Source organism: Eublepharis macularius, chromosome 4, assembly GCF_028583425.1.
Source record: "Eublepharis macularius isolate TG4126 chromosome 4, MPM_Emac_v1.0, whole genome shotgun sequence".
Classification (NCBI taxonomy): Eukaryota; Metazoa; Chordata; class Lepidosauria; order Squamata; family Eublepharidae; genus Eublepharis; species Eublepharis macularius.
Window position 1 is genome coordinate 175,634,561 of NC_072793.1, and position 24,206 is coordinate 175,658,766.

The 24,206-nt window shown below is 42.2% G+C and overlaps 2 protein-coding genes across 2 annotated transcripts in view; both read left to right on the forward strand.

Annotated features, from left to right (window-relative positions):
• Positions 1-23,753, forward strand: part of LOC129327899 (zinc finger protein 420-like) — a 32,638-nt gene extending 8,885 nt beyond the window's left edge. The window contains exons 7-8 of the mRNA XM_054976647.1: positions 21,524-22,722; positions 22,815-23,753. Coding sequence (XP_054832622.1) covers positions 21,524-22,722; positions 22,815-23,534 — 1,919 coding nt within the window. The 3' untranslated portion in view covers positions 23,535-23,753. The remainder of the gene's footprint in view (positions 1-21,523; positions 22,723-22,814) is intronic.
• Positions 8,655-17,377, forward strand: LOC129327217 (putative SCAN domain-containing protein SCAND2P). The gene is made up of 4 exons (XM_054975706.1): positions 8,655-8,737; positions 15,076-15,412; positions 15,894-15,942; positions 17,360-17,377. The coding sequence occupies exons 2-4, from the start codon at positions 15,153-15,155 to the stop codon at positions 17,369-17,371; spliced, it is 321 nt and encodes a 106-aa protein (XP_054831681.1). The 5' UTR covers positions 8,655-8,737; positions 15,076-15,152; the 3' UTR covers positions 17,372-17,377.
• Positions 23,754-24,206: the final 453 nt, after the last annotated feature.

The window sequence follows — 24,206 nt, forward strand, 5'->3', positions numbered from 1 at the left end:
AGACCATATAAATGTGCAGATTGTGGAAAGAGCTTTGCTAAGAGTTCAGTACTTACTGTCCATCAACGTATTCACTCAGAGGAGAAACCGTATAAATGTGTGGACTGTGGAAAGAGCTTTGTTAAGAGAGCAGGCCTTACTATCCATCAACGCATCCACACAGGGGAGAAACCATATGAATGTGGGGACTGTGGAAAGAGCTTTGCTCAGAGTACAGAGCTTACTGTTCATCGACGTATCCATACTGGGGAGAAACCATATAAATGTGCAGACTGTGGAAAGAGCTTTGCTCAGCGTGCACAGTTTACTGTTCATCGACGTATCCATACTGGGGAGAAACCCTATAAATGTGTGGATTGTGGAAAGAACTTTGCTGTCTGTTCCAGACTTACTGCCCATCGACGCATCCACACAGGGGAGAAACCATATAAATGTGCAGACTGTGGAAAGAGCTTCTCGCAGAATTCACAGCTTAGTGTTCATCGGCGTATCCATACTGGGGAGAAACCCTATAAATGTGTGGATTGTGAAAAGAACTTTGCTCACAGTTCCAGTCTTACTATCCATCAATCTATCCATACCAGAGAGAAACCCTATAAATGTGTGGACTGTGGAAAGAGTTTTGCTAAGAGTGCATGCCTTACTGCCCATTGACATATCCACATTGGTCAGAGAAAGTCACAATAATCCTGTTTACTTCTACTTCGCATACTTTCGCTGCATAGATAAGAAATTAGAAATAGGAGCTTGGGTACGAGAAAGCTTGGGTACGAGAAAGTGGCTTGTTTGAATGGTTTAATGCTAAGTAAGGGAGGGGACAGGCATTCTGGTCAAGAAATGTCAACAGAGCTGTACTTAAAGTATTATTAAAGCTTTAATTCATGCATCATTAGACTCATGCAGTAAATCCGTACTGGGAAGAAATCCTGTAAGTGTGTGGACAAGAGAAAGAACTTTTCTCATGATTCCAGACTTACTACCCATTGACACATGCACACAGAGGAGAAACATATAAATGTGTGGACTGTGTAAAGAGCTTTGCTAAGAGTGGAGAACTTTACTGTCCATCAATGCATCCACAAAGGGGAGAAACCATATGAATGTGTGGACTGTGGAAATAGCTTTGCTGACAGTGCATTGTTTACGGTCCATCAACGTATCCATATTGGGGACAACACTATAAATGTGTGGAGTATGGAAATAGATTTGTTCTGAGTGGACACTTAATATCCCTCAGCGTATTTGTAAGGTTTTGTCAAGTTACTCTCAAAGACTTCACAGCATGAGTCCAGGAACTGCATGAGTTAAAGCATTTTATTGTCCTATATTTCCCTATTACAATCCTTGTCAGGAATGGTGTTTCTCTACCAACACACAATATATATAGTATTCTAAGTCCAGCCGAGCCCCACCCCTGTTCAGCAGACAATTAGCTAAGGTTAATGAATAAAAACGTACAGCAGAGAAGGAGATTGAGATATTTTAAGGCCTGCTTCCCAGGTGAAGGATAAACCGCAGGCTTATGTCCAATAAATGGCCAGTCTTGGTCAACTAACTTCTCAGCTGCTTCCCAAGCTCTCTCTTCTCTAGAACTTTGTTGAAAAAAAATGTTTGATGTTTTGCACTATTGACATTGTAATAGTGTTTAATCTTTCTTGTGCACTTCTGGTATTCATTTAACATTGCAGTATATAAATACTCAATTTAATAACTGTTTCAATTTAGATCATCCTTCTTTTTCAGTGTGTATCTTGCTTTAGCCAAATATATAAAAATTTATATGAGAACCACAAGATACAAGAAACAAAGGAAAAAACACAAAAGGGGACCCCCTCCTTAGTTCCCAACTTTAAGGTCTTGATAGAATGGCCCTCCCCCATGACATGGTGCCTGCAGCACAACCCAGTGGCACGATCTCAGGCAGAAGGCATGGAACAGAACAAAATGCAGTCCAAGTGGCCTTCTTGTAGCCAACACTTTTTCATTCCTCTCTCACAGAGGAGTGAGGGATCTTCCATTAGGCTGGTCACAGATCAAATGGACAGAGCACCACACTGCAATTTATCAGGAACTAGAACTTTGCATATATAAGCAGCCCCAATCAAGAGGACAGCAACAGACGCCTTAAGTCCATCTCACCTCCAAACAGCTACTAGGAATTCCTCTTCTAAAGTGTGATATGTTGATGAGCCATCTGTAAACAAAGGAACAATTACTTTTTTCTTCAAACAGATATAATCTTGATTTGATTCTTAGTTTGAGTTTTAATGAATTGATAGGCTTAGAGGTAGGAAGAAGATAAGATAAATGAATTGCAAAATTCCAGTGACCAGGAAGAGGATTGAATAGTTGCCATCTTTTGACATACACACACTTTAGGAAATCCAGTTGCATTTATTATTTGGTTATTTTAAGGATTTTTAGTCCTGCCTTTCCATTACAATGTAGAAGTACATATAAATGATAAAACATTTCTAAATTTCAGAAGCTGTGCCCGATTTATATATTAAAAGCACAGGCAAAAAGGCAAATTGGAGTGCAGGGGTGGGGGGGAATCCACAAATAGGGTGGCACCACAGAAAAGGCTCTTGTCGCTGGTTGCCACCCACAACATAAGAAAGGCCTTAGCTAAAGATCTTAGTTAGCAGGGAGGTTCAAATGAGAATGTGCAGTTCTTAATCTTATCCCAGATTAAAAATTAATATTTTATATACTACTAGTTTAGTAGCCCTGATCTTGGATTCTTAAATCCAGAGATTAGAATCATGAACAGACAAGACGGCTCTTTCTACACACCTGAAACATGCCCAGGTTTGCAGAAATGTCTAAAAAAAAGGGGGGATGATAAAAGGAGTGCCAGCAGCTTTAATCAGATGCTCTCAGTGGGCATCCATCACAGTTTAGCCACTATTCCATGTTTGGTTTCTGTCAGTAAAAGGAAGAGGGCCTATCCAAGATTTTTTCGACCTCTGAGGGAGGAATCATTGGAGCCAGATCCAGAAGCAACCATAAGACTAATTGATACCACATGACTTGCCTGGCTTATGCAGGCCTGGCTGCTTGCTACTGTTCAACAGCAGCCAGAGTACTGTAGTGGCTAAGATGTGGGAGACCAAGGTTCAAATCACTACTACCCTGCTATGGAAGCTCATTGGTTGACTTTGATCCAATCACACACGCTCAGCCTAACTTACATCTCAGGGTTATTGTAAGCATAGGATTGCCAACCTCCAAGTGGGGCCTAGAGATCTCCCAGAATTACATCTCCCAGATTACAGATATCAGTCCCCCTGGAACAAATGGTTGCTTTAGAGGGTGGACTGCATGACAGTAAAACCAGCTGAGCTCCAGCCACTCCCCAAATCCCACCCTTCCTAGGCTTAACTTCCAAAATTTCCAAGTATCTCTCAACCTGGAGCTGGCAACCCTTTTTGAGTCTGAAGGCAAAGAGAATGATGTAAGCTACTTTGGGTCCCCATTGTGGAGAAAGGCTGTATATAAATGAATAGGTAAAAGGGCAGATGAAAAATTCAGTGGGCTTGAAAGAGAAGAATGTAGAGAAAGGTGAGCATATAGAGGCTGCCAATAGGAAATCGGGATAGGAAGGGGATACAGGGTAAGTGAAGTACACCTCCCCTTCAGCAAGGGTATGTGTTTGAGACAGAAACATTGCATGGAATGAGCATATTGAATAAGAAGTTAGGCGGTCAACCAATTAAAGTTTAACCTAACCCTAACAGCAGGCCAACCTGAATTCTTTCTGCATGTAATCAATTAAAAATGAGCTGATCTCATTGCCAGGCCTTAATTATCCTGTTCTTTATATTTGCACAGATTTTTTTTCTCAATCAAAACTAAGGTTCAACCTACAATCTTGAAAGTGATATTGAACAGTGCAAATAGAGGGGAAATATATTCCTTGTGTACCTGCTGGACTCTTCGGTAAGTCTATTGGGCACCAGAGGATGCAGAGACCAAAGTTCACAGGGAGGAAAGCTTCAAACAATAAATAATAACATTGAATGCTCACATGTAAAACGACTTCTTTAATGACAAAAATTACCTTAAAATCAGTATAAATACAGCCATCATAAAAGTAGCACGAATATCTTCATTTAATATATTCCCTTTCTTATGTACTGACTGCATTAATAAATCACATTACTTCTATTCTTCAGGAATATGCAAACTTTTCAGAAATATTTGATTTCTTCCACAGCCTGGGGAAGAAATAAAATAGCAAGTAGGAGGTGATTTCTGTAGAGTCTCTGCTATGAGTTTCCTGGAAATAGGGAGAGAAATTGTCATGCCAGCAAGAAAGAGGGGAGATAAAGAGAGCACCTGAAGTGTTTCTGAAGAGGGTCTGTTGTATTCTAGAGAAGAGGGAGCTTGGGAAGCAGCTGAGAAGCTGGTTGACCAAGACTGGCCATTTATTGGACATAAGAAAAGCCCCTCCTTGTATGTTCCTGACTTTGAGTCTCTCTACATAAGACATTTGACACATGAAGAACATGTGTCAGGAGATGCAATAGTAGCCGGGAAGGTTAGTTTTAAAAGGCAGAGGCAGCATCAGGGCAAAGGCTTTGCTATACACTGAAGCCGTATGAAGGGGGTGTGAAATGCCAGAAGGGAAACTTCAGACCATTATAACCTCTCTAGGACCAAGCCTGGCTCTGGAAGGCAGCTCTAGCCCATTTCCATTTCTCACTGCCCTCTGGTTGCAATCCCACACCTTTAGCCTGGAGTGGTGAAATTGACAAAGCTTTGCGGGAGGTGAAGATGAAATTAACAAAGCCTCTGAGGAGCAATCTCTGCCAGCTCTGTTTTTTTAAACTACGCTTCCCGGCTAACTTTGCATCTCTCTCTACATTTGACAAATCGCTGCCGAGGCATCTTGTGTAGAGGGACTCTCTGATAACGATAGAAGCCGAAAAAGCTTTCTCTGGTGTGGGCCCTTTTCATCTTTGGTTCTTCCTTGGAATCTTTGAAGGTGAGTGATTTTTCTGAGCATCCCACCTTGCCAGTGACTGCCAGTTATGACATTACTTATAAACAGAAGTTTTTGGTTCTCATATTCTATCCTGGCAACAATCCTGAGGGGAAGTTTAGGTTGAGAGAGAGTGTGAATGGCTCAAGGTCACTCAACACACTTAGTGCCTAAACGGGAACATCTGAACTCGGAATTACCTGGTCCAAATCCAACACAGTGATCCATACTATGGCTTTTTGTCAACGGTAAATGGAATACTCTACATGCAGCTGTAAAAAGTGCCCCCCTCCCCAACACCCCCTTCTGAGCCAAGTCAAGCTCTCTCTCCTCCAATAGTAAAAGGATGGGTCTCTCTGTCTCTCTGTCCATCTGTTGGGTGCATAACTCTTCAGGAAATAAAGCTAGGAGCCTCAAAATCAGCCAGTAGCCTCAGGAAGATTGTGAGAGCTGCAGTGCCAAAATGAATGGAAACACAACATTCTGACCCAGGTAATTGCCTGACTCTCACCAGTGATATTTGCAACAGAAGCAAAAGCTTAGTCATAAGACTTCTTGAAGGTGGAAGCAACAAAGCAAGCAAAGGTTGAAAATAATCCCCTCCATTGCAGAACAATGGGAGTGTGTGTGTGAGAGAGAATGCCCGTGACCTAACAGAGCCAAAAAGGACAGTGAGACCCAGAATTAAGAACAATAAGATGCTGATTAGGAGAATTCTCCTAATTGGCCCCGGAGATAAACTCCAAAGCCGGCGCTGCCTGCCGTATCAGAATGCACCTGCAGCTCAAAGGATACCTCCCAACTGTCTTGCCAGAATGACACCCCATTATATTGGGTGAGGAAGGCCAGCCACACCCTTAGATCTTCCTTTATACCCTTGCTGAGCCTGATATGATGACTGTGGTGAAGAGACCCCGGCCATAGTGCGAGCCACCCGAGCAAAGAAAGGGCGGCCCGGAATGTGTATGGTTGGTGCCCGTGCCAAGATCCATGGCCAAATTAGAAGTCACAGGATGGGCAATTAATGATTCTCTATAGTGAAACACCAGGCTGAAAGACCTTTAACACTTGGAAGATCTCAACAAGTTGGTAAAAATCCAGAATTGGGTATAAAACCACTTGGCCAAAGATGTTGTATTTGGGGGACAGAATTACATTTTTGGACATCAGATCCAAGAGGTGAGAATGGGGGAGGGAATCGAGAATAAGGTAAAAAAAAATAGAAGGGCTCCAGTGTGTAGCGGAGAAGACTTCTGGCCTCTCTCACTCTCTGTTCTCTTCCAGGCTATCATCTGCCTCCTCTCCCAAGTAAGTCTAAAGAATCCTGGTGTAAAATCCCTCAGTCCCATAGCACAAATTAGATGAGAGCTGGCCAACTTGTTCTATTATTACATTGTTCTTGGAAACTGGTGAGATTATTACAATCTGGGATTGCAAAGACTTTGCATTGAGGTAAGGCATGCTAGAATTTATTGTGGGAGGGGGCTAGTTCTCTTGGTTGAGGGACTAGTGGGGAATTTATCTTTTGGAATTTGTTTTGGAGAATTTATCTTGTTGGGTTGAGGGGACGCTGTAATAAGTTGCAATGAACCAATGAATCTTGTTTGCTTCATCATTTTACGTCTGAAATAAAATAATTCAGTAGTATTTGGGCTGTGTCTGAAATCCTTTCCCAATGGAATTTTGCTTCTTTTGTGCTAAGTCATCTCCTGGATGCACCCTGAGGAGCTGAGCCACGTGGGACATCACTATGGCTAACTGGAGCAGGAGCTCCAAGATTTCCTGTAGGTCCATGGACCATTGGCCACATGCTACCACAGGTGCCATAAGCACATAGAACTGCCATTCTTGGTCTTTGGTTCTGGAACTATGAGGAAGGAGGATGAGTGGGCAGAACTAGGCCCACTATGTGAGCCACAGGGTTCTGTGTGGTGGCCATAACTTCCCTCAGAATACAACGTGTTGACCATCACATCAGCACATGGCCTGGCCACGAAAGGGACAACTCAATCAGCAAGGGCTTGGTCTAATGATAAGAGCAGGAGGTATTCCTATAAGGCTCATAGACGGAACCATGGGGTACAACAGCTTACCATCTCTGTTGCCATTGACTTGCTCTCAATACCACTTTACAATATCCCAGACATACTGGCTCAAATAAGCTACCTCCACAGAAGGGGCCATTTTATGGTCCCCCAAAGAAGGTGCCCCCAGCCACCTCCAATCTTCATTATTATCTATGGGAAAAACTAAGGGAGCTATGTAGGGGGCTGGAGTGACATTTTGCCAGAAAAGTTCACCAAATTTGCAGGGAATTGTGTCAATAGGACACAATTTCTAAGAATGCTTTTTTTTGGTCTGCTTTAAAATTGGCATCATGAGGAGTCAGTAAGATTCGGGTTCAAGAGATTTGGCTAATAGTAATTGGTTAAGTTCAGGAAGTGAAGTATTAGAGGTGGCCTGGGTTCAAATCAGAGCAGACCTTCCCCGGGGCCTTTTGGGCAGGCAATTGAGAGAATAAACATTCTTGTCCCTATAGAGAGCCAGCATTGAATGGCAGATGGTGGGAGGACCACTGCCAAATGTGTGTGTGTGTGTGTGTGAGAGAGAGAGAGAGAGAGAGAGAGAGAGAGAGAGAGAGAGAGCGAGTACATCACAAGCAGCAGCAACATAGGAGGGGGAATGTCAGTCGGCAACAGCTGACATTCCCCCTCCCAGTCCCCTTTTCCTGAATGCTCAGGGCATTTCCCAGGATGGCATATGATGGGGTGAGGGAGGTGTCACATTTGGGGAATCAATGGAAATTGTACCCTGCCAAAGCACAGAGAGAGGGAACTGCTCACACAGGGGATCCAGGAAACCAGATTTTTCAAGATCTGGGGAATTTCTTAAGGTCACGTTCAAAGGAAGCAAAGGGCTGAAGGGAACAATCACCCTGGATCCTCCTCTACACACCCCTCCAAATTGTAAATCTTAGGGGCCTCCTCTGTCTTTGGCAAAACCCTTAGTATTACAGCCTGGCAAATTAAAAGAAAAGGCCCCGGGTAACATGCCAGTGCACTGGAATGTTGTTCAATCAACTCCCATGTTCTTTGCATGAAGCCAGAAAGATTATCCCTGGTGTTTCATGGGGACTCAACAGAATGCAGATGGTGTGTTCAAAAGAGGTCAAAGAAGGGTCCCTAAACAGCTTGAGCATTTCCTTTCTGGCACCACCTTGGAGCGAGCAAACACCGGGATCCAAGACATGGAGAATCTTTTCCTCGGGATTCTTACATGGTGTTCCTCCGAAGTCATCCTTATGCCACTCAACACATCCAAGGCCGCGTGGGTTTGTGGGGGCTGAACACAAGAAATGTGAGAACCCCTTGCTTCAGAGCCCCATTTCAGAGCAATGGGCTTGATGGTGAGTTCGGGGGACCCCATATAAAAATCATGAGGATCTGTGCCTTGCATTCATGTTTCTGCACCGGGACAGCGCTCTAAAACGGTGGGTGCTGCATACAGAATGAAAAACGATCCACAGCCTGACCGTGCTTTTGTTTGCTTCAATGCACAAACGCACCCTCTGGCGGGGCGAAACCAGAAGTGGGTCTTCTTACTTTCTGGAGTGCACCTAAGGGTTAAAGGGATGGACTTATTATTCCTAGAGAGCGCCGAGAGGTCACCTGATCTAGGACAATCATTTCCGGCTCCAGTGTCCCACGTGAGTGTTGCATCGGCAGCGCCTGAGGCCTCTTTGCAAAATCGGTAAGTAATGCAATAATATTTCCTTTGCGGAATCCCTCCCTGCTCTTGACATTATGAACCAGAGGGCTCCGTTTATCAGAAGGGCTTTTCGGCTTGCTTTCTGGAAGCTCCTCTTCACCGGAGATGGAGCTGAGTTCTTCCTGGAATAAGGAGTGCGCCTTCTGCCGTATTCTTTCTCGGTCGTGTTGCTATCAGCAAACTCCGGTCTTATTTTTATTTTATTTACGTTCTTTCTCATCTGCCTTTCCCATTGAAATACAAGGACAATGACACAATGTACGTCAATATGATAAGTGGCTGGGATATTCAGTACACAGTACAACAGGGTATGCATTGCAGACGTTTGAAACAAAGCATAAATCCGAAAAAAAACCCTAAATAATTTGATATGAACATTTTCATCGACAGAAGTTGCATATCAGGACCGATATGCAGAACCCAGTAGAACAGCCTACAGTTCCAGTCCCTTTTCGAGAGGAACTCTGTGAGCCGTTTCTTACAACACAGGCCTCTTAGCTGAGTAGAAATCCCTTCTGAATAATTCACTTTTGCACAGTTTGCAGAAAGCCAGGAGAGGGGGGGGCTTCCCTGTCCTCTTCGGGTACACCCTTCCACAGGGCAGGGGCCACCGTAGAGAGAGTGCTCGTGTACATGCCCCTTTTCAGACTGGTACCTGCAGAAGACCCAGTTCTGAGGCCCCGAGAGGCTTGCAGCCGACTGCACCATCTTTGCCGCCAGTGGTTGAAGCCAGAAAGGCACAGCAAGAAGCAGATGCTGGACCTGGTGATCCTAGAGCAGTTCCTGGCTGTCCTGCCCCCGGAGGTAGAGAGCTGGGTCAGGGAAACTCCCATGCTGGAGCATAGATAGGCAGTTCCATAATTTTTTCATGAGCCTAAATTTGCTGTACTGCCATTGTGTTCCCGCACTGCATTTCTGCCTCTGACTTGCAGTTCTGGAATAGCAAACTTCGATTTTTGTTTTTTAAAGGGTTTTTATTGGATGGGTTTACAAACATAAACATAATAATCATTATCATTTTCCATCCCACTGCATTTCCCCCCTTCCTTTTCTAGTGACTCCCAACAGTTTTCCACACCCAACTTAACCTAAAGAATATATACTATAAATTCTTAAAGTCTATAATAGTATATATAATATATAACTATATAATATATACTAATCTAATCTATGTAATTGTATTAACTATCTTAATATAATACTTATCTAAATTAAGAGTATAAAAATATAAGTGTATACTAGGTATATATACTAACTAAAAGACTTCTACTACTTCTGTTACATCACTAAAATATCATATTCACTCCCCATTACCTATAGAACATTATTATTCAACCTTACTACTTCCCATATAGATATTCTATCTTACTCTTAACTGTATAATACTATAGTAAAATATACCCCCTTTTAACTTTAAGTAGGTTTCTATCTCCCCCTTAACAACTATCCAAAGACCACAGTTTCCCCTTCATGTCCCACTTTTTCTCCACATATTTCTTGAATTTTTCCCAACTTAATGTATATTCCAATACTTCTTGCTCTTTCAGTTTCCTTGTTAATTTGTCCATTTCTGCCATGTTCAAAACTTTCAAAATCCAGTCTTCCAGAGATGGTATCTCCTGAGTCTTCCACAACTGTGCATAACACATTCTGGCCGCCGTAATCATATAAAATACCATAACTCTGTCCATTTTATCAAAGTCTTCTAGATTCATACATAATAACAACAATTCTGGGGTTTTAATTATATTCCTTTGTAAAATATCCGACATAACCTTTACTATATCCCCCAGAACTGTTTTGCCTTTTCACAGGACCACCACATATGATAAAATGAACCTTCATGTTGTTTACATTTCCAACATTTACCAGACATCTGACTATTACCATTGGCCAACTTCTTTGGTGTTAAATACCATCTATACATCTTATAAACATTTTCACGCACTGTGGTACATGCTGAAATTTTAACTGTATTTTTCCTTACCTTTTCCCAAGCTTCCATTGAGATTTCCCTATTACAGTTTATTGCCCATTTAACGATCTGAACTTTAACAACCTCCTCCTCTGTAAACCATTTCAATAATATCTTATATATTTTAGAAATCATTTTCTTTCCCCCCTGAAGCAAACAGTTCTCAATCTTGGAATTTTGTAGCCTAAAACCATTTTTTCTTTTGTCCTTCTCATACAAGTCTTTTATCTGCATGTATTGAAACCATCCATATTGGAATGGCAATTCATCATTGTCTTTAAGAAAATAATTGTTCTGTTTTATCTCAAGAATTTCTTTTCTCCTCAGTCCTCTTATTGAATTGTCTTCTCTTATTTGCCTGAGTAAAATCTCCAATACCATTACAAATAGAAGTGGGAAAAGCGGACACCCTTGTCTTGTTCCTTTTCTTATTTCCAGCTTTTTTGTTACATCCGAGTTAACAATTATATTTGCAGATTGGTTTTTATATATTGCCTTTATTGCTTGAATAAATTTCTCTCCCCACTGCATCTTCTCCATTGTTGCAAACATAAAATCCCAGTTCAAATTGTCAAACGCTTTCTCCGCATCCACAAAAAAAAACCCCCAACCTGCTTCCCTGGATTTTTATCATAGTACTCAATGGCATTCAGCAACACTCATCGATTATTTTTTATTTGCCTTTCCGGTAAAAAACCAGCTTGGTCGTCTTCTATAAATTCCACTAACCACACCTTAAGTCTTTCTGCTAATATCTTAGCAAATATTTTATAGTCATTATTAGTTAGAGATATTGGTCTATAATTCTTAACATTACTTAAATCTAATGTCTCCTTCGGTATCAATGTAATATTAGCCTCATTCCATGTATCTGGCATCTCTGCCCCCTCCAATATCTCATTCATCACTTTTTGCATCAGTTGTTTTAAATCCTCTACCATCACTTTATAAAATTTTGCTGTAATTCCATCCGGTCCCAGAGCTTTACCAAATGTAGTAGCTTGTATTGCTTGCACCACTTCCAATGTTGTTATTTCAGCACCAAGCTTCCTTTTCAGCTTCTCCGGCACCTTAGGCAAATCCATCGTGTCAAAATAGTCTCTTATCTTTTCATAGTCCACTGTTTTTTTCTGGTATAATCTTGCATAATATTTATAGAATGCTCTCTCAATCAGTCCTTGATCATATAATTCCTTCCCCTCTTCCGTAATTTTACTAATTGTTCTTTTCTCTCTCTTTTTCTTCAATTGCCATGCCAAATATCTCCCTGGTTTGTTAGCTCCTTCAAATGATTTTTGCTTCATTTTCTTCAATTCCCACTCCACTTCCTTATTTTCCATAACCCTGATTTGTTCTTGCAATAACTTTATTTCATATAACAATTTCTTTTTACCTGGTCTCTTTTTCAATTGCTGTTCTCCTTGAATAATTTTTTCCTGAATCTCTTTTAACTTCATTTCTTTTTTCTTTTTGTCTCTACCATTTAAGTCCATCAACACACCTCTAATTACTGCTTTATATGTATCCCAGACCTTATGTGTTGACACACCTTTATCAACATTACACTGAATAAAAAACTTTGTTTCTTTTTTAAGCACCTCCACACATTCTGGGTCTCCCAAAAGATCCTCATTAATTCTCCATCTCCGTTTCTTATTTCTCATTCCAAATCTCCACATCACAGGATTATGATCTGAGCTAATTTTCGGTAAAATATCAATCTCTTTAGTAAATACTGCCAGTTCTTTAGACGCCCAGATCATATCTATTCTAGAAAAGGATTGATGGCTAGTTGAGAAAAAAGTATATTGCTTCGATTTCGGGTTATATTTTCTCCAAATATCTTCTAAATTTTCTTGTTCCTGAATTTCAAAAAATGACTTCGGTAATTTCCCCGCCCTTACTTTACTTGATGATGAACTTTTATCCTACTGTAAATCCACCACTCCATTCAAATCTCCAGCTATAATTACTTGATCATAAGTCCATTGTTCCATTTGTTCTCTTAAATCTTTAAAAAAATAAATCCTTAGAGCCATTCGGTGCATATACTCCAAGTATCAACATTTTTTTAGCATTGCATAAAAATTCCACAGCCAAGTATCTTCCATTTTTATCAGACACTATTAATTTGGGTTGCAATTCTTCCTTAATATATATAACAATTCCCCTCTTCTTTTGTTTTGTTGCCGAAACAAATTGTTTTCCTAACTTCTTATTAAATAGATATTTAACATCTTGATCTCTAATATGAATCTCTTGTAGGCAAATCATATTACTTCTTTGTTTAGATAACCAATGTAACACAGCTTTTCGTTTGGAGGGTGAATTGAGTCCATTAACATTCCATGAAATTAATTTGTGCTCCATAATTGTAATCTACTTGAGCTGGGAAAGTCTTTTCCATTCTCCATCAGAAAGACATCCATTGCATATTTTGACTTAATCACTTGTCTCCCTGATTGGAATTCAAAAGTCACTCCTTCCGGCAACTCCCATCTATATCTAATTTCAGCTGCCTTCAGCTTTTGTATCAAATCTCTATATTTTTTCCGATCCTGGAGCACTTTTCTTGGTACTTCTTTCATCATTCGAACCCGTGTCCCAGCTATTTCCAGTGGAGTTTCAAAATGCCTTCTAATAATTTCCTCCTTCATTCTCCTTGTGGTCAATTGGACAATAATATCTCTTGGTAAATTCTTTTGTTCTGCATACTTTGAGTTGACTCTGTACACAATATCCAGATGTGTCATCATTTCCTCCTCTGTTTGTCCCAAAAATTTTGCCAATATTTCAGCTACTTGTTTCAGAGCACATCCGCCCATTTTCTCTGGCACAGCCCTCATACAAATTTGTCTGTCCATTGCTTTACATTCTATCATCACAATTCTACCCAGAGTCTCTGTCTATATAGCCTCTGTTTTTTTCTCCCCATCCTGCACCATCTGTTGTGTTTCTTGCACTTTTTGTTGGGTATTCTGTAGATCTGTTTTTATTGCCCCCATCTCTTTTTTAACCTCCGTTATTTCTGACTTAATCACTTCTTTAATTTCCGTCATTAAATTTTGCTGTAGTTGTCGTACCATTTCCCGAATCTCTTTATTTCCCTCCGTTATTTTTTTATCCAAATTCTCCATAGCAGCTTGCCAGTCCTTTCCTTTTTTGGAAGCCATCAGGCTTGCTTTGGGCCCCCACGAATCTGCTCTCTTTCTTAACTCCGTCTTCTTTTTAATTCAAGTCTCTATTCTTATATATCAAAGTTTTAAGCGTCTGCCCTCTGTTAAAATGGCGGTTAAGGCTTCCCTTACCCTTAAAATGTCGGGCGATGTTTTTCTATGGTATAAAATGTCGGGCGATCTTTCTCTATGGTGATGATGTCACCACAATGATCTTCCCTTACTTTCAATGGTGGGCACTTTACTTCCGCTTCCTCTCCCTTACTTTCAATGATGGGCGCTTCACCCCCTCTTCCAGTGTTGTTTTCCTTCCGGCTCTTCCTGACCTCTCCCTCACCGCTCTGTCTCTGTCTCCTCTCCTTCTATTATCCTCCACTTCCTGCCTCGCGGCGCTTCTTCCGATTCCCACGATCCGCCCTCCACGTCGCTATCTCCCCAACCACAGGTATGCAAAACAATATTCTTTCTTTGCTCTTTTTAGCTTTTTCTCACTCTCAAGCCTCAAATTAAACAACTCAATTCTTTGGTATGCCTTTTCCGCAAACTTCGATTTTTGGAGGGTTTCCCTTTCCCTATTCTGTCTTACTGAAAGTACAATTCTGCCTACCAGCTCAGTCCAAGTATTCCTTGTCATCAGCTCTTCAGTCTACTGGGTGATTTCTGCCTCTTGGTGCACTTCAGTTGCATTTCCTAATGTAAGATCTTTGGCGTCTAGAAAGGCTTCCAGACTGAATACACCGTATCAACTTAGGGCCTCTTTCTGTTCTCTGGCTCCTCTGTGGCTCTGCTGGCTTCCATGAACTGCTATTGAAATCTTCAGTTGCCCTTAGAATGATTAGAAAGATCCAGAATCTCTGGGACTCGAAGTTGCTCCATTCCGCTTCTGGTACACCATTCTTCCACTCTTTCTAATTTCATAACAACCACTTTGCAAATATGCACCCCACCTCTGGTACTGTGTAATGTCCTCTGGCTCTGGAATGCTTCAACAATCTTGAGTCTATAGTTTAGCAAAGCTTTTATTAAGCAGAGCAGAGCCTTTCTATTCACTGAGTGGATGCTCCTCTTCACATGCTTTGTCCGGCTCCTTATTTGCGAGCACCCTTGATTCCATTGTGTTCCATGAGCTTTCGCGAGTCAATGGTCACCTCGATGTCATCTCTTTGCAGGAGGGCACAGATCCGGTACTTGCCTTTACAGAAGAATCTGGCAGAGGAGGAAGGCGATTCACTGGTTTTTGTGGAGGATGTTCAGAGAGGAAGGGAGGATGAGGGGAGAGCCAGAATCAGTTGGTCGAGAAGCAAGAAAAGACTCTGATGGCACCAAGGCTGGAAGCAAAAGGGAACTGTGGGAAGGCACCATGCAGAACAGCCTGGAAACAGATTTTCCCCCTTCGGATATGCAGTGCCAGCAATTCAGGCACTTCCGCTATGAGGAAGTAGAAGGGCCCCGAGAGGCTTGCAGCCGACTGCACCATCTTTGCCGCCAGTGGTTGAAGCCAGAAAGGTACAGCAAGAAGCAGATGCTGGACCTGGTGATCCTAGAGCAGTTCCTGGCTGTCCTGCCCCCGGAGGTAGAGAGCTGGGTCAGGGAATGCAGACCGGAGACCAGTTCCCAGGCAGTGGCCCTGGCAGAAGGCTTCCTCCTGAGCCAGGCAGATGCCAAGAATCAGGTTCAGCAGGTGAGAGGGACTCATCTGGGTAATAAGTGGGGGACAAAATATGATCAGGGATACCCTCAAAATCCATACTGATATGAGCTGCCTGTTTATGTTTATGGCTGTGTTTTATGGTTATTACCAATGTTTCAGATTGATTCTGATATAAATCTGCTCTGAGCCCATTCTCATGGAGAGCAGATGATTCAATCAATCAATTAATCAATCAATCAGATTGCCCCAACATTTTAAGGACCCCCTTTCCCCAGTCTTTCTCATGCTCCTTTTCTTAGCAGTCTCCCCTTTCTGGGATCCCCACTTCTTTTTCAGGTGCTGGAAAACATCACGCAGGAGCTTTACCAGGGAGCAGCTTTTCCGGGTAAGATCAAAAGAATTGTTGTACCCAGTGGAGTTCCTCCTTAAGTGTAGGTGGGCTGCTTTTACCCCCTCCCCCCAGTCCACTGTGGGAAATGTCCATTTGGAGAAGAACAAAAAAGAGAATTGATTCATAATCTTGACTAAATAACTTGAAGAATGATTTAGGCCATACCCTATTTCCAAGTATATTATATTCGTGCCAAGCTCACATGGTTAACCAACTGAGTTAACTACATTCGAAAAATGCAAGTAGGCTTGTGGTTAAGGATAAAGAAAAATGATAGGGATTTATAGTTCAGCCATGATCATTTTGACAGTGAGAGTCTAGTATAAATGAATGGGAGAAAATATGAGGGAATGTTTCCAGCTCACTTCACCTCTGGTGTCAGCAGTAGGAGCGTTGAGAAGAAAGCTGCCTCCTAACTCAAAAAATGACGACAGATATAAATTAATTTTTAAAATGGGCAAGAGGAATGCATTGAGCCAAAAAGAAAAGGATCAAAATTATAATCCTTGAAGAGACCACATGGCAAAGTAACATAATTCATGCCGAGGCTACCTGGTCCAGAGCACTGCAGGATTTCCTGGTCTCCATGACAACCAGGGGGGTGCCTCAGGTAGTAACAGGCCCCACACTCTGCGCAGGGCTGCAGATATTTTGCTCAGCACCTCTCAGATAAAATGTCTTCTGCGCAATCTGACCCTGGGTGACTAGTGACCGTGGTCAGATTGTATCAGTATGCCAACTTGTCGGGTTCTTTGTCATTTTTCTCATTCATTTTTAGGATGTGGGCAGGTTCCTTGAAGTTTCCGACCCAGGAGGTCTCACTCCACCAGTTTCAAATGTTCTTTTTTGAAGAAGGTGATTGAAAGGGTGGTGGCAGGACAGCTTCAGGCTTTCTACGGCCAGGCAAATTTTTAGATCCTTTTCAATCTCCTTTTGGGCTTGCTGATAGGAGTGAAACAGCCTTGGTCGCCTTGGTGGATGACCCTTGCTGGGAGACGGACAGAGAGGGAATGCCTCTGTGCAAAGTGGGCTTTGGTACTTCGTCAATAATAAGGCTGCCTTTTTCCCTATGAGCTCATCTTGCTTTGTGAAACAAGATTCTGGGGTGTCGCAGCTGCGATTCTGTCGGTGGTTTTAGGACTGCCTCTTCCTTGCATTTCAGAGGTCTTCCTTCTTCAGCCTGTGAATTCTGTACCACTGGAGAAACAAGCCATAATTTTGTCTATGTAACCATAGCAAGAGTAGACTTTCCAAACATTTGAAATCAAACATTTTTCTTAAATAAGGATGCAAGTGTAGTTGTGACCATGAGCCAAGAGAGGGAGAACCTTCTCCTCCCATACAAGAAAAAGTGAAATGCTAAATTCTTGGAGAGTTTAAAACGTTTTCCAATTACCTTTGATCTCTCCAGGCGAGTCCTTGAAACCGGTTGTGTATTCCTTATCATCTCTTTCCATCAGAGAAAAAGCAGATTCTGTATGGTCAGATGGGGTAAGTGTGGAACTACAAATCATGACCCTGGGTGCCTCCCTGAACCTCTTTCTCTACTTCTCTTTTCTCCTTTCTATGCTGTTCACTGGATGAAACGTGGAACGGCTCTGGTGGTAGTTTGCATCCTGTGTGCAACCATCAAATAATAATCTTGTTGGATTGTGCTTAGAAGAGGAAGAATTATTCCATTATTTGATAGGAGTGAGAAAATCTGAGAATTATATGAGAATCAGAGTTAGAAGGGGTCTAACAGACCATCTAGTCCAACCCCTTTCCCAATGGAAGAAGAGCCTAAAGCATCCCCGGCAAGTATTCATCCAGCCGCTCCTTGAAGATTACCAGTGAAAGGGAACCCACCACACAACAACCAGTTCCACTGCTGGATTGCTCTTAACAGGAAGAAGTTTTTCCTAGCATCCAGCCAGTACCTTCCCTCCTGTAGTTTAAACCCATTGTTTCAAGCCCCATACTGTGTTATTGACAAGAACAGCTCCCTTCTCTCCCCTACGTGACAGCATTTCAAATACTTCGAGAGTGCAGTTCTCCCCTCAACCTCCTCCCCTCCATACTGAACATTGACAGATCCCTCCGTATTTCTTTGTAGGGCTTGGTCTTCAGGCCCCTGATCATCCTGGTTGCTCTCCTTTGCATTCATTCCAATTTGACCACAACCTTTTGTAATAAGGCCTCCAGAACTGCACACAGTACTCCAGGTGGGGCCTGACTAATCTGGTATATAGTGGTACAATGATATCCTTTGATTTGGATGTTATGTCTTTGTTGATACACCCGAAGACTGTGTCCGCGTTTTTGCCACTGCATCACCCTGACGGCTCATATTTAACTTCTTATCCACCAGATTCCAAAATCTCATTCACACACACACTGCTACCGAGAAGTGTATGGCTCATCCAGTATGCATGCTTTGCATTTCTGTTACCCAGGTGGAGAACATGGCACCTATCCATGTTAAATCACATCTTATTCAAATCTGCCTGCTTTTCCAGTGTATTCAGATCTTTTAAATTCTGTCCCTGTCTCCAAGGATGTTTGCTGCTCCTCGCAGTTTGGCGTCATCTACAAATTTATTGAAGAATCCCTTCACACCCTCATCCAGATAATTTTGAAAGTCACTCGGCCCAGAACCAAGCCCTGTAACACTCCACTGGACACCTCCTTCCAATCTGACATGAAGCCATTGACAACTGCTCTTTGGGTGTGATTATCCAGCCAGTTCACTATCCATCTAAAAAGCTTTCTTTTTTCTCTTTTTGGGCTCAGGTGACCTTTGCGGAGGTGTCTGTTGATTTTACTACGGAGGAGTGGGCTCTACTGGATCTGAACCAAAGAAGGCTTTACAGGGAAGTCATGGAGGACAATTGTCAGAAAGTGGCCTCTCTGGGTAAGGCACCCCTTTATTCACTGTGGTTGAAGGCAGAAATGGCTCCTTCTAAGAAGGGCTCCTGTAGGATTCTTTCCACAGACTCTTAGTAGGTGAGTGGGGCAGGTCCGTGTGCAGGCAGACGTTGTTCTTCTATGTATATAGCTGACTCACCTAGTTTTAGTCATAGTTTAGTTTGTAAATTAAAATGTTGGTTTGTAAATTGAAAAGGAACAGCTTATGGGTTGTCAGTGGGTTCTCATCGGCCTTTCAGAGCAGCCAAGGAAGGAAGCATTTTTAAAAACCCATAATAATCCCTTTATTTATATAGGGACCTTGCTGTGCATTTTACAAAGTACGAAAAAATACTTCCTTGCTCCCAGGCCTTTATGGGCCTCTGTTTGCATGAGTGGGGACATTCCACTGTATTCAGTCTACTTACTAATCTGAACTCCCCAGTGGGGCTAAAGCATACTGTCAATAACCAATCATTCAATATCAATATATTTTAAGTGCAAAAGGTGCTCTCTATATAGACAATGATCTTGAAAACATCGATACATTCAAAATAAAATCTTCATAAATACGCAATAAAAATATACAAAAGCTGGTACAAAAGCAACAAATATCCAGGTACTTCTTCATATACAATAAATACAAGAGGAATCATATAGTCATAGTCCAAAAAACACTGTAAATATCTTCCCTTGGAGCAATGAGGTAGAAGTGGTGTGAAAGCTTCAAGATCATACATTGCGGTGCCAGTCCATAAACAATTTCTTCAATGAATAATTTCAATGAATAATAGCTATTAGGTTTACTCCCTGTTATTTACTCTTTGTTTGCATTCTTTTTCAATCTACTTACACCAGTGTAGGCATAAGCATGGTCAACCTACACAGAAATAGGGTATGATAGAGCATTGAAGAACAGACTATGAAAAAGTGGATTTTAGCAGGTTTAGTAAGTTTTGTCTATATCATGGAGAGCCTTGCCTACTGAATTTGTGTGTACCAGATTGCTAGTAAAATCAAAGTTGCACATCCTTCCCGAAAAGATGTAGTCTAGAGGAAAATGCTGTTGTGAGGATAATAAATGTCCAAAATGGAGCTATCATATTTATAAGGGACACATGAACATATTTTTCCCACCTACAAGGAGTATGGGGAATCTTGAAGGGGAGAAGAGACCTTCACGGCCCTTTGTCAAGGCCACATTAGATGGTATCAGAAAGGGATGCTGGATCCTTCTTGCCTTTGGAGGGGGTTGAGATACTGTATCCCAATTGCTGTGTGTGAGCTAGATCTTCCCTATGCTGAACTCCCCTGATCCCTCCTCTGCTGTGGGTCACTACTGTGATCAGCAGACAGATCTTTCTGGATCAAAGCCTTGCCCCCCTGTGAAGTATCTGTTCTGTTTCTTTCCCCGTAGGGAAAGTAGGCTCCAGGCAAGCTTCTCGAAGGGAGAAGTCTCCACAGAAAATGCCCTGCCTCTGGTGACCATTGACCCCTTTACAAAGGGGCACAGAGAGTAGGGCTTCGGAGGCAGACCTTAATCGGGTGGAGACACAGTATGACTGGAGGTAGCCCCTCAAGTACTCCATCCCCCTTTAGGGCCTTAAGTGTAGAACCAGGACCACTGCAGCTGCTCCACTTGGTCCACCTAGATGAGAATTTCTTCTGAGCGGCATTGGTGCATCAGAGAGAGGGGCTTGGACCAGGGGTGTGATGAGTCCCGGGCAGGGGATGTGTTGGGAGGATCTGGGGGCCTTAGTAGATCATATATGGAACATGAGTCAGCAGTGTGATTCTGTAGCTAAAAAGGCAACTGCGATTTTAGGCTGCATCAACCGGAGTATAGTGTCCAGATCACAAAATGTGATGGTATGGCTTTACTCTGCTCTGATTAGACCAAACTTGAAGTACTGTGTTCAGTTTTGGTCTCGACATTTTAAGAAGCAAGTTGACAAGCTGGAACGTGTCCAGAGGAGGGCAACGAAGATGATGAGAGGTCTGGAGACCAAGTCTTATGAGGAAAGGTTGAAGGAGCTGGGTATGTGTTGCCTGAAGAGGAGGTGACTGAGAGGTGCTTTAATAGCCCTCTTCAAGTATTTGAAGGGCTGTCACATAGTAGATGGAGCAGAGTTGTACTCTGTTACCTCCAAGGTCAGACCAGAGTCAGTGGATTAAATTTAAACCAAAGGAGTTTTGGGCTAAACTTCAGGAAGGATTTCCTGACTCAGTATGTACTTGGGCAGATAGGTGGAGGAGAAGCAGATTGGAGTGAACTGGAATTCAGCTCCCATGGCCCTTTCTTATGTGTAATTGAAATTGGAATTATGTAATGCCAATTGGCATTTGGAGTCCAGAAGCAATTTTCCTCACAGTCAAATTGTCCAGAGAATTTCAGAGATTTTGTGCCTACCTTAGGGCACTGCTTATATGTCCTTGGGAGAGTGGACCAGCGTACCTATAAATTTCCTGCATAGTTTTTGGGGTTGGACTAGATGACCCATGTAGCCTACTTCCGCTATACATTTTTATCTTTGCTGTAACTGAAAACAAAACAACCGGTTAACACAGAGCAGGATTTTCCCCCCTTCAAGTGATTTTTGTTCCATCATTATCAACAGCCATTAATACATTTTTTTCCTTCATTATGCTTTTGTGTTAATGTTTCACTAGTTTTTTCTCTTCTTTCCAGAGGCACAAGGTCCCCATAAAAAGCCTATGAAAGAGCCAGAACAGCTCCCATTGGAAAGGGAAGAGCAGAGAAGAGACGATGGAAGATGGGAAAGGGGGAATAAATCTTCTCCTTCTCAAGTTGCTGAAACCCAGGATATCCTACCATACAGTATAAGGATCACTTACCCCGTGTGTGGGAAAAAATTCATTTCTCAATCTGTGTTTGATAAGCAGTGGGAAAAATGCAAATGTGTGGACTGTGGAAAGAGCTTTGACCAGTGTACAAACATTATTTCCCATAGGAATATCCACACAGAAGAGAATCCATATAAAAGCATGGAGTGTGGAAAGAGGTTTGCTCAGAGTGGAAATCTTAATAGCCATCAACATATCCATACACAGGAGAAACCATATAAATGTGTGGACTGTGGAAAGAAGTTTGCTAGGAGTTCACCACTTACTATCCATCGACGTATCCACACAGGGGAGAAACCGTATGAATGTGGGGACTGTGGAAAGAGATTTGCTCGGAACACAGATTTTACTATCCATCGACGTATCCATACTGGGGAGAAACCATATAAATGTGCAGATTGTGGAAAGAGCTTTGCTAAGAGTTCATTACTTACTGTCCATCAACGTATTCACTCAGAGGAGAAACCGTATAAATGTGTGGACTGTGGAAAGAGCTTTGTTAAGAGAGCAGGCCTTACTATCCATCAACGCATCCACACAGGGGAGAAACCATATGAATGTGGGGACTGTGGAAAGAGCTTTGGTCAGAGTACAGCGCTTACTGTTCATCGACGTATCCATACTGGGGAGAAACCATATAAATGTGCAGACTGTGGAAAGAGCTTTGCTCAGCGCGCACAGTTTACTGTTCATCGACGTATCCATACTGGGGAGAAACCCTATAAATGTGTGGATTGTGGAAAGAACTTTGCTGTCTGTTCCAGACTTACTGCCCATCGACGCATCCACACAGGGGAGAAACCATATAAATGTGCAGACTGTGGAAAGAGCTTCTCGGAGAATTCACAGCTTAGTGTTCATCGGCGTATCCATACCGGGGAGAAACCCTATAAATGTGTGGATTGTGAAAAGAACTTTGCTCACAGTTCCAGTCTTGCTATCCATCAATCTATCCATACCAGAGAGAAACCCTATAAATGTGTGGACTGTGGAAAGAGTTTTGCTAAGAGTGCATGCCTTACTGCCCATTGACATATCCACATTGGTCAGAGAAAGACACAACAACCTTGTTTACTTCTACTTCACATGCTTTCTCTACATAGATAAGAAATTAGAAATTAGAGCTTGGGTATGAGGAAGGGAAGAACTTTACCGTCCATCAATGCATCTGCAAAGGGGAGAAACCATATGAATGTGTGGACCGTGGAAAGAGCTTTGCTAAGAGTTCAGTACTTACTGTCCATCAACGTATTCACTCAGAGGAGAAACCGTATAAATGTGTGGACTGTGGAAAGAGCTTTGTTAAGAGAGCAGGCCTTACTATCCATCAACGCATCCACACAGGGGAGAAACCATATGAATGTGGGGACTGTGGAAAGAGCTTTGCTCAGAGTACAGAGCTTACTGTTCATCGATGTATCCGTACTGGGGAGAAACCATATAAATGTGCAGACTGTGGACAGAGCTTTGCTCAGCGCGCACAGTTTACTGTTCATCGACGTATCCATACTGGGGAGAAACCCTATAAATGTGTAGATTGTGGAAAGAACTTTGCTGTCTGTTCCAGACTTACTGCCCATCGACGCATCCACACAGGGGAGAAACCATATAAATGTGCAGACTGTGGAAAGAGCTTCTCGCAGAATTCACAGCTTAGTGTTCATCGGCGTATCCATACCGGGGAGAAACCCTATAAATGTGTGGATTGTGAAAAGAACTTTGCTCACAGTTCCAGTCTTACTATCCATCAATTTATCCATACCAGAGAGAAACCCTATAAATGTGTGGACTGTGGAAAGAGTTTTGCTAACAGTGCATGCCTTACTGCCCATTGACATATCCACATTGGTCAGAGAAAGTCACAACAACCCTGTTTACTTCTACTTTGCATGCTTTCGCTGCATAGATAAGAAATTAGAGCTTGGGTATGAGGAAGGTAAGTAAAGTGGGTTGTTTGAATGGTTTAATGCTAAGTAAGGGAGGGGACAGGCATTCTGGTCAAGAAATGTCAACAGAGCTGTACTTAAAGTATTATTAAAGCTTTAATTCATGCATCATTAGACTCCTGCAGTAAATCAGTACTGGGAAGAAATCCTGTAAGTGTGTGGACAAGAGAAAGAACTTTTCTCATGATTCCAGACTTACTACCCATTAACAAATGCACACAGAAGAGAAACATAAATGTGTGGACTGTGTAAAGAGCTTTGCTAAGAGTGGAGAACTTTACTGTCCATCAATGCATCCACAAAGGGGAGAAACCATATGAATGTGTGGACTGTGGAAATAGCTTTGCTGACAGTGCCTTTTTTCGGTCCATCAACGTATCCATATTGGGGACAACACTATAAATGTGTGGAGTATGGAAAGATCTTTGTTCTGAGTGGACACAATATCCCTCAGCGTATTTGTAAGGTTTTGTCAAGTTACTCTCAAAGACTTCACAGCATGAGTCCAGGAACTTCATGAGTTAAAGCATTTTATTGTCCTATATTTCCCTATTACAATCC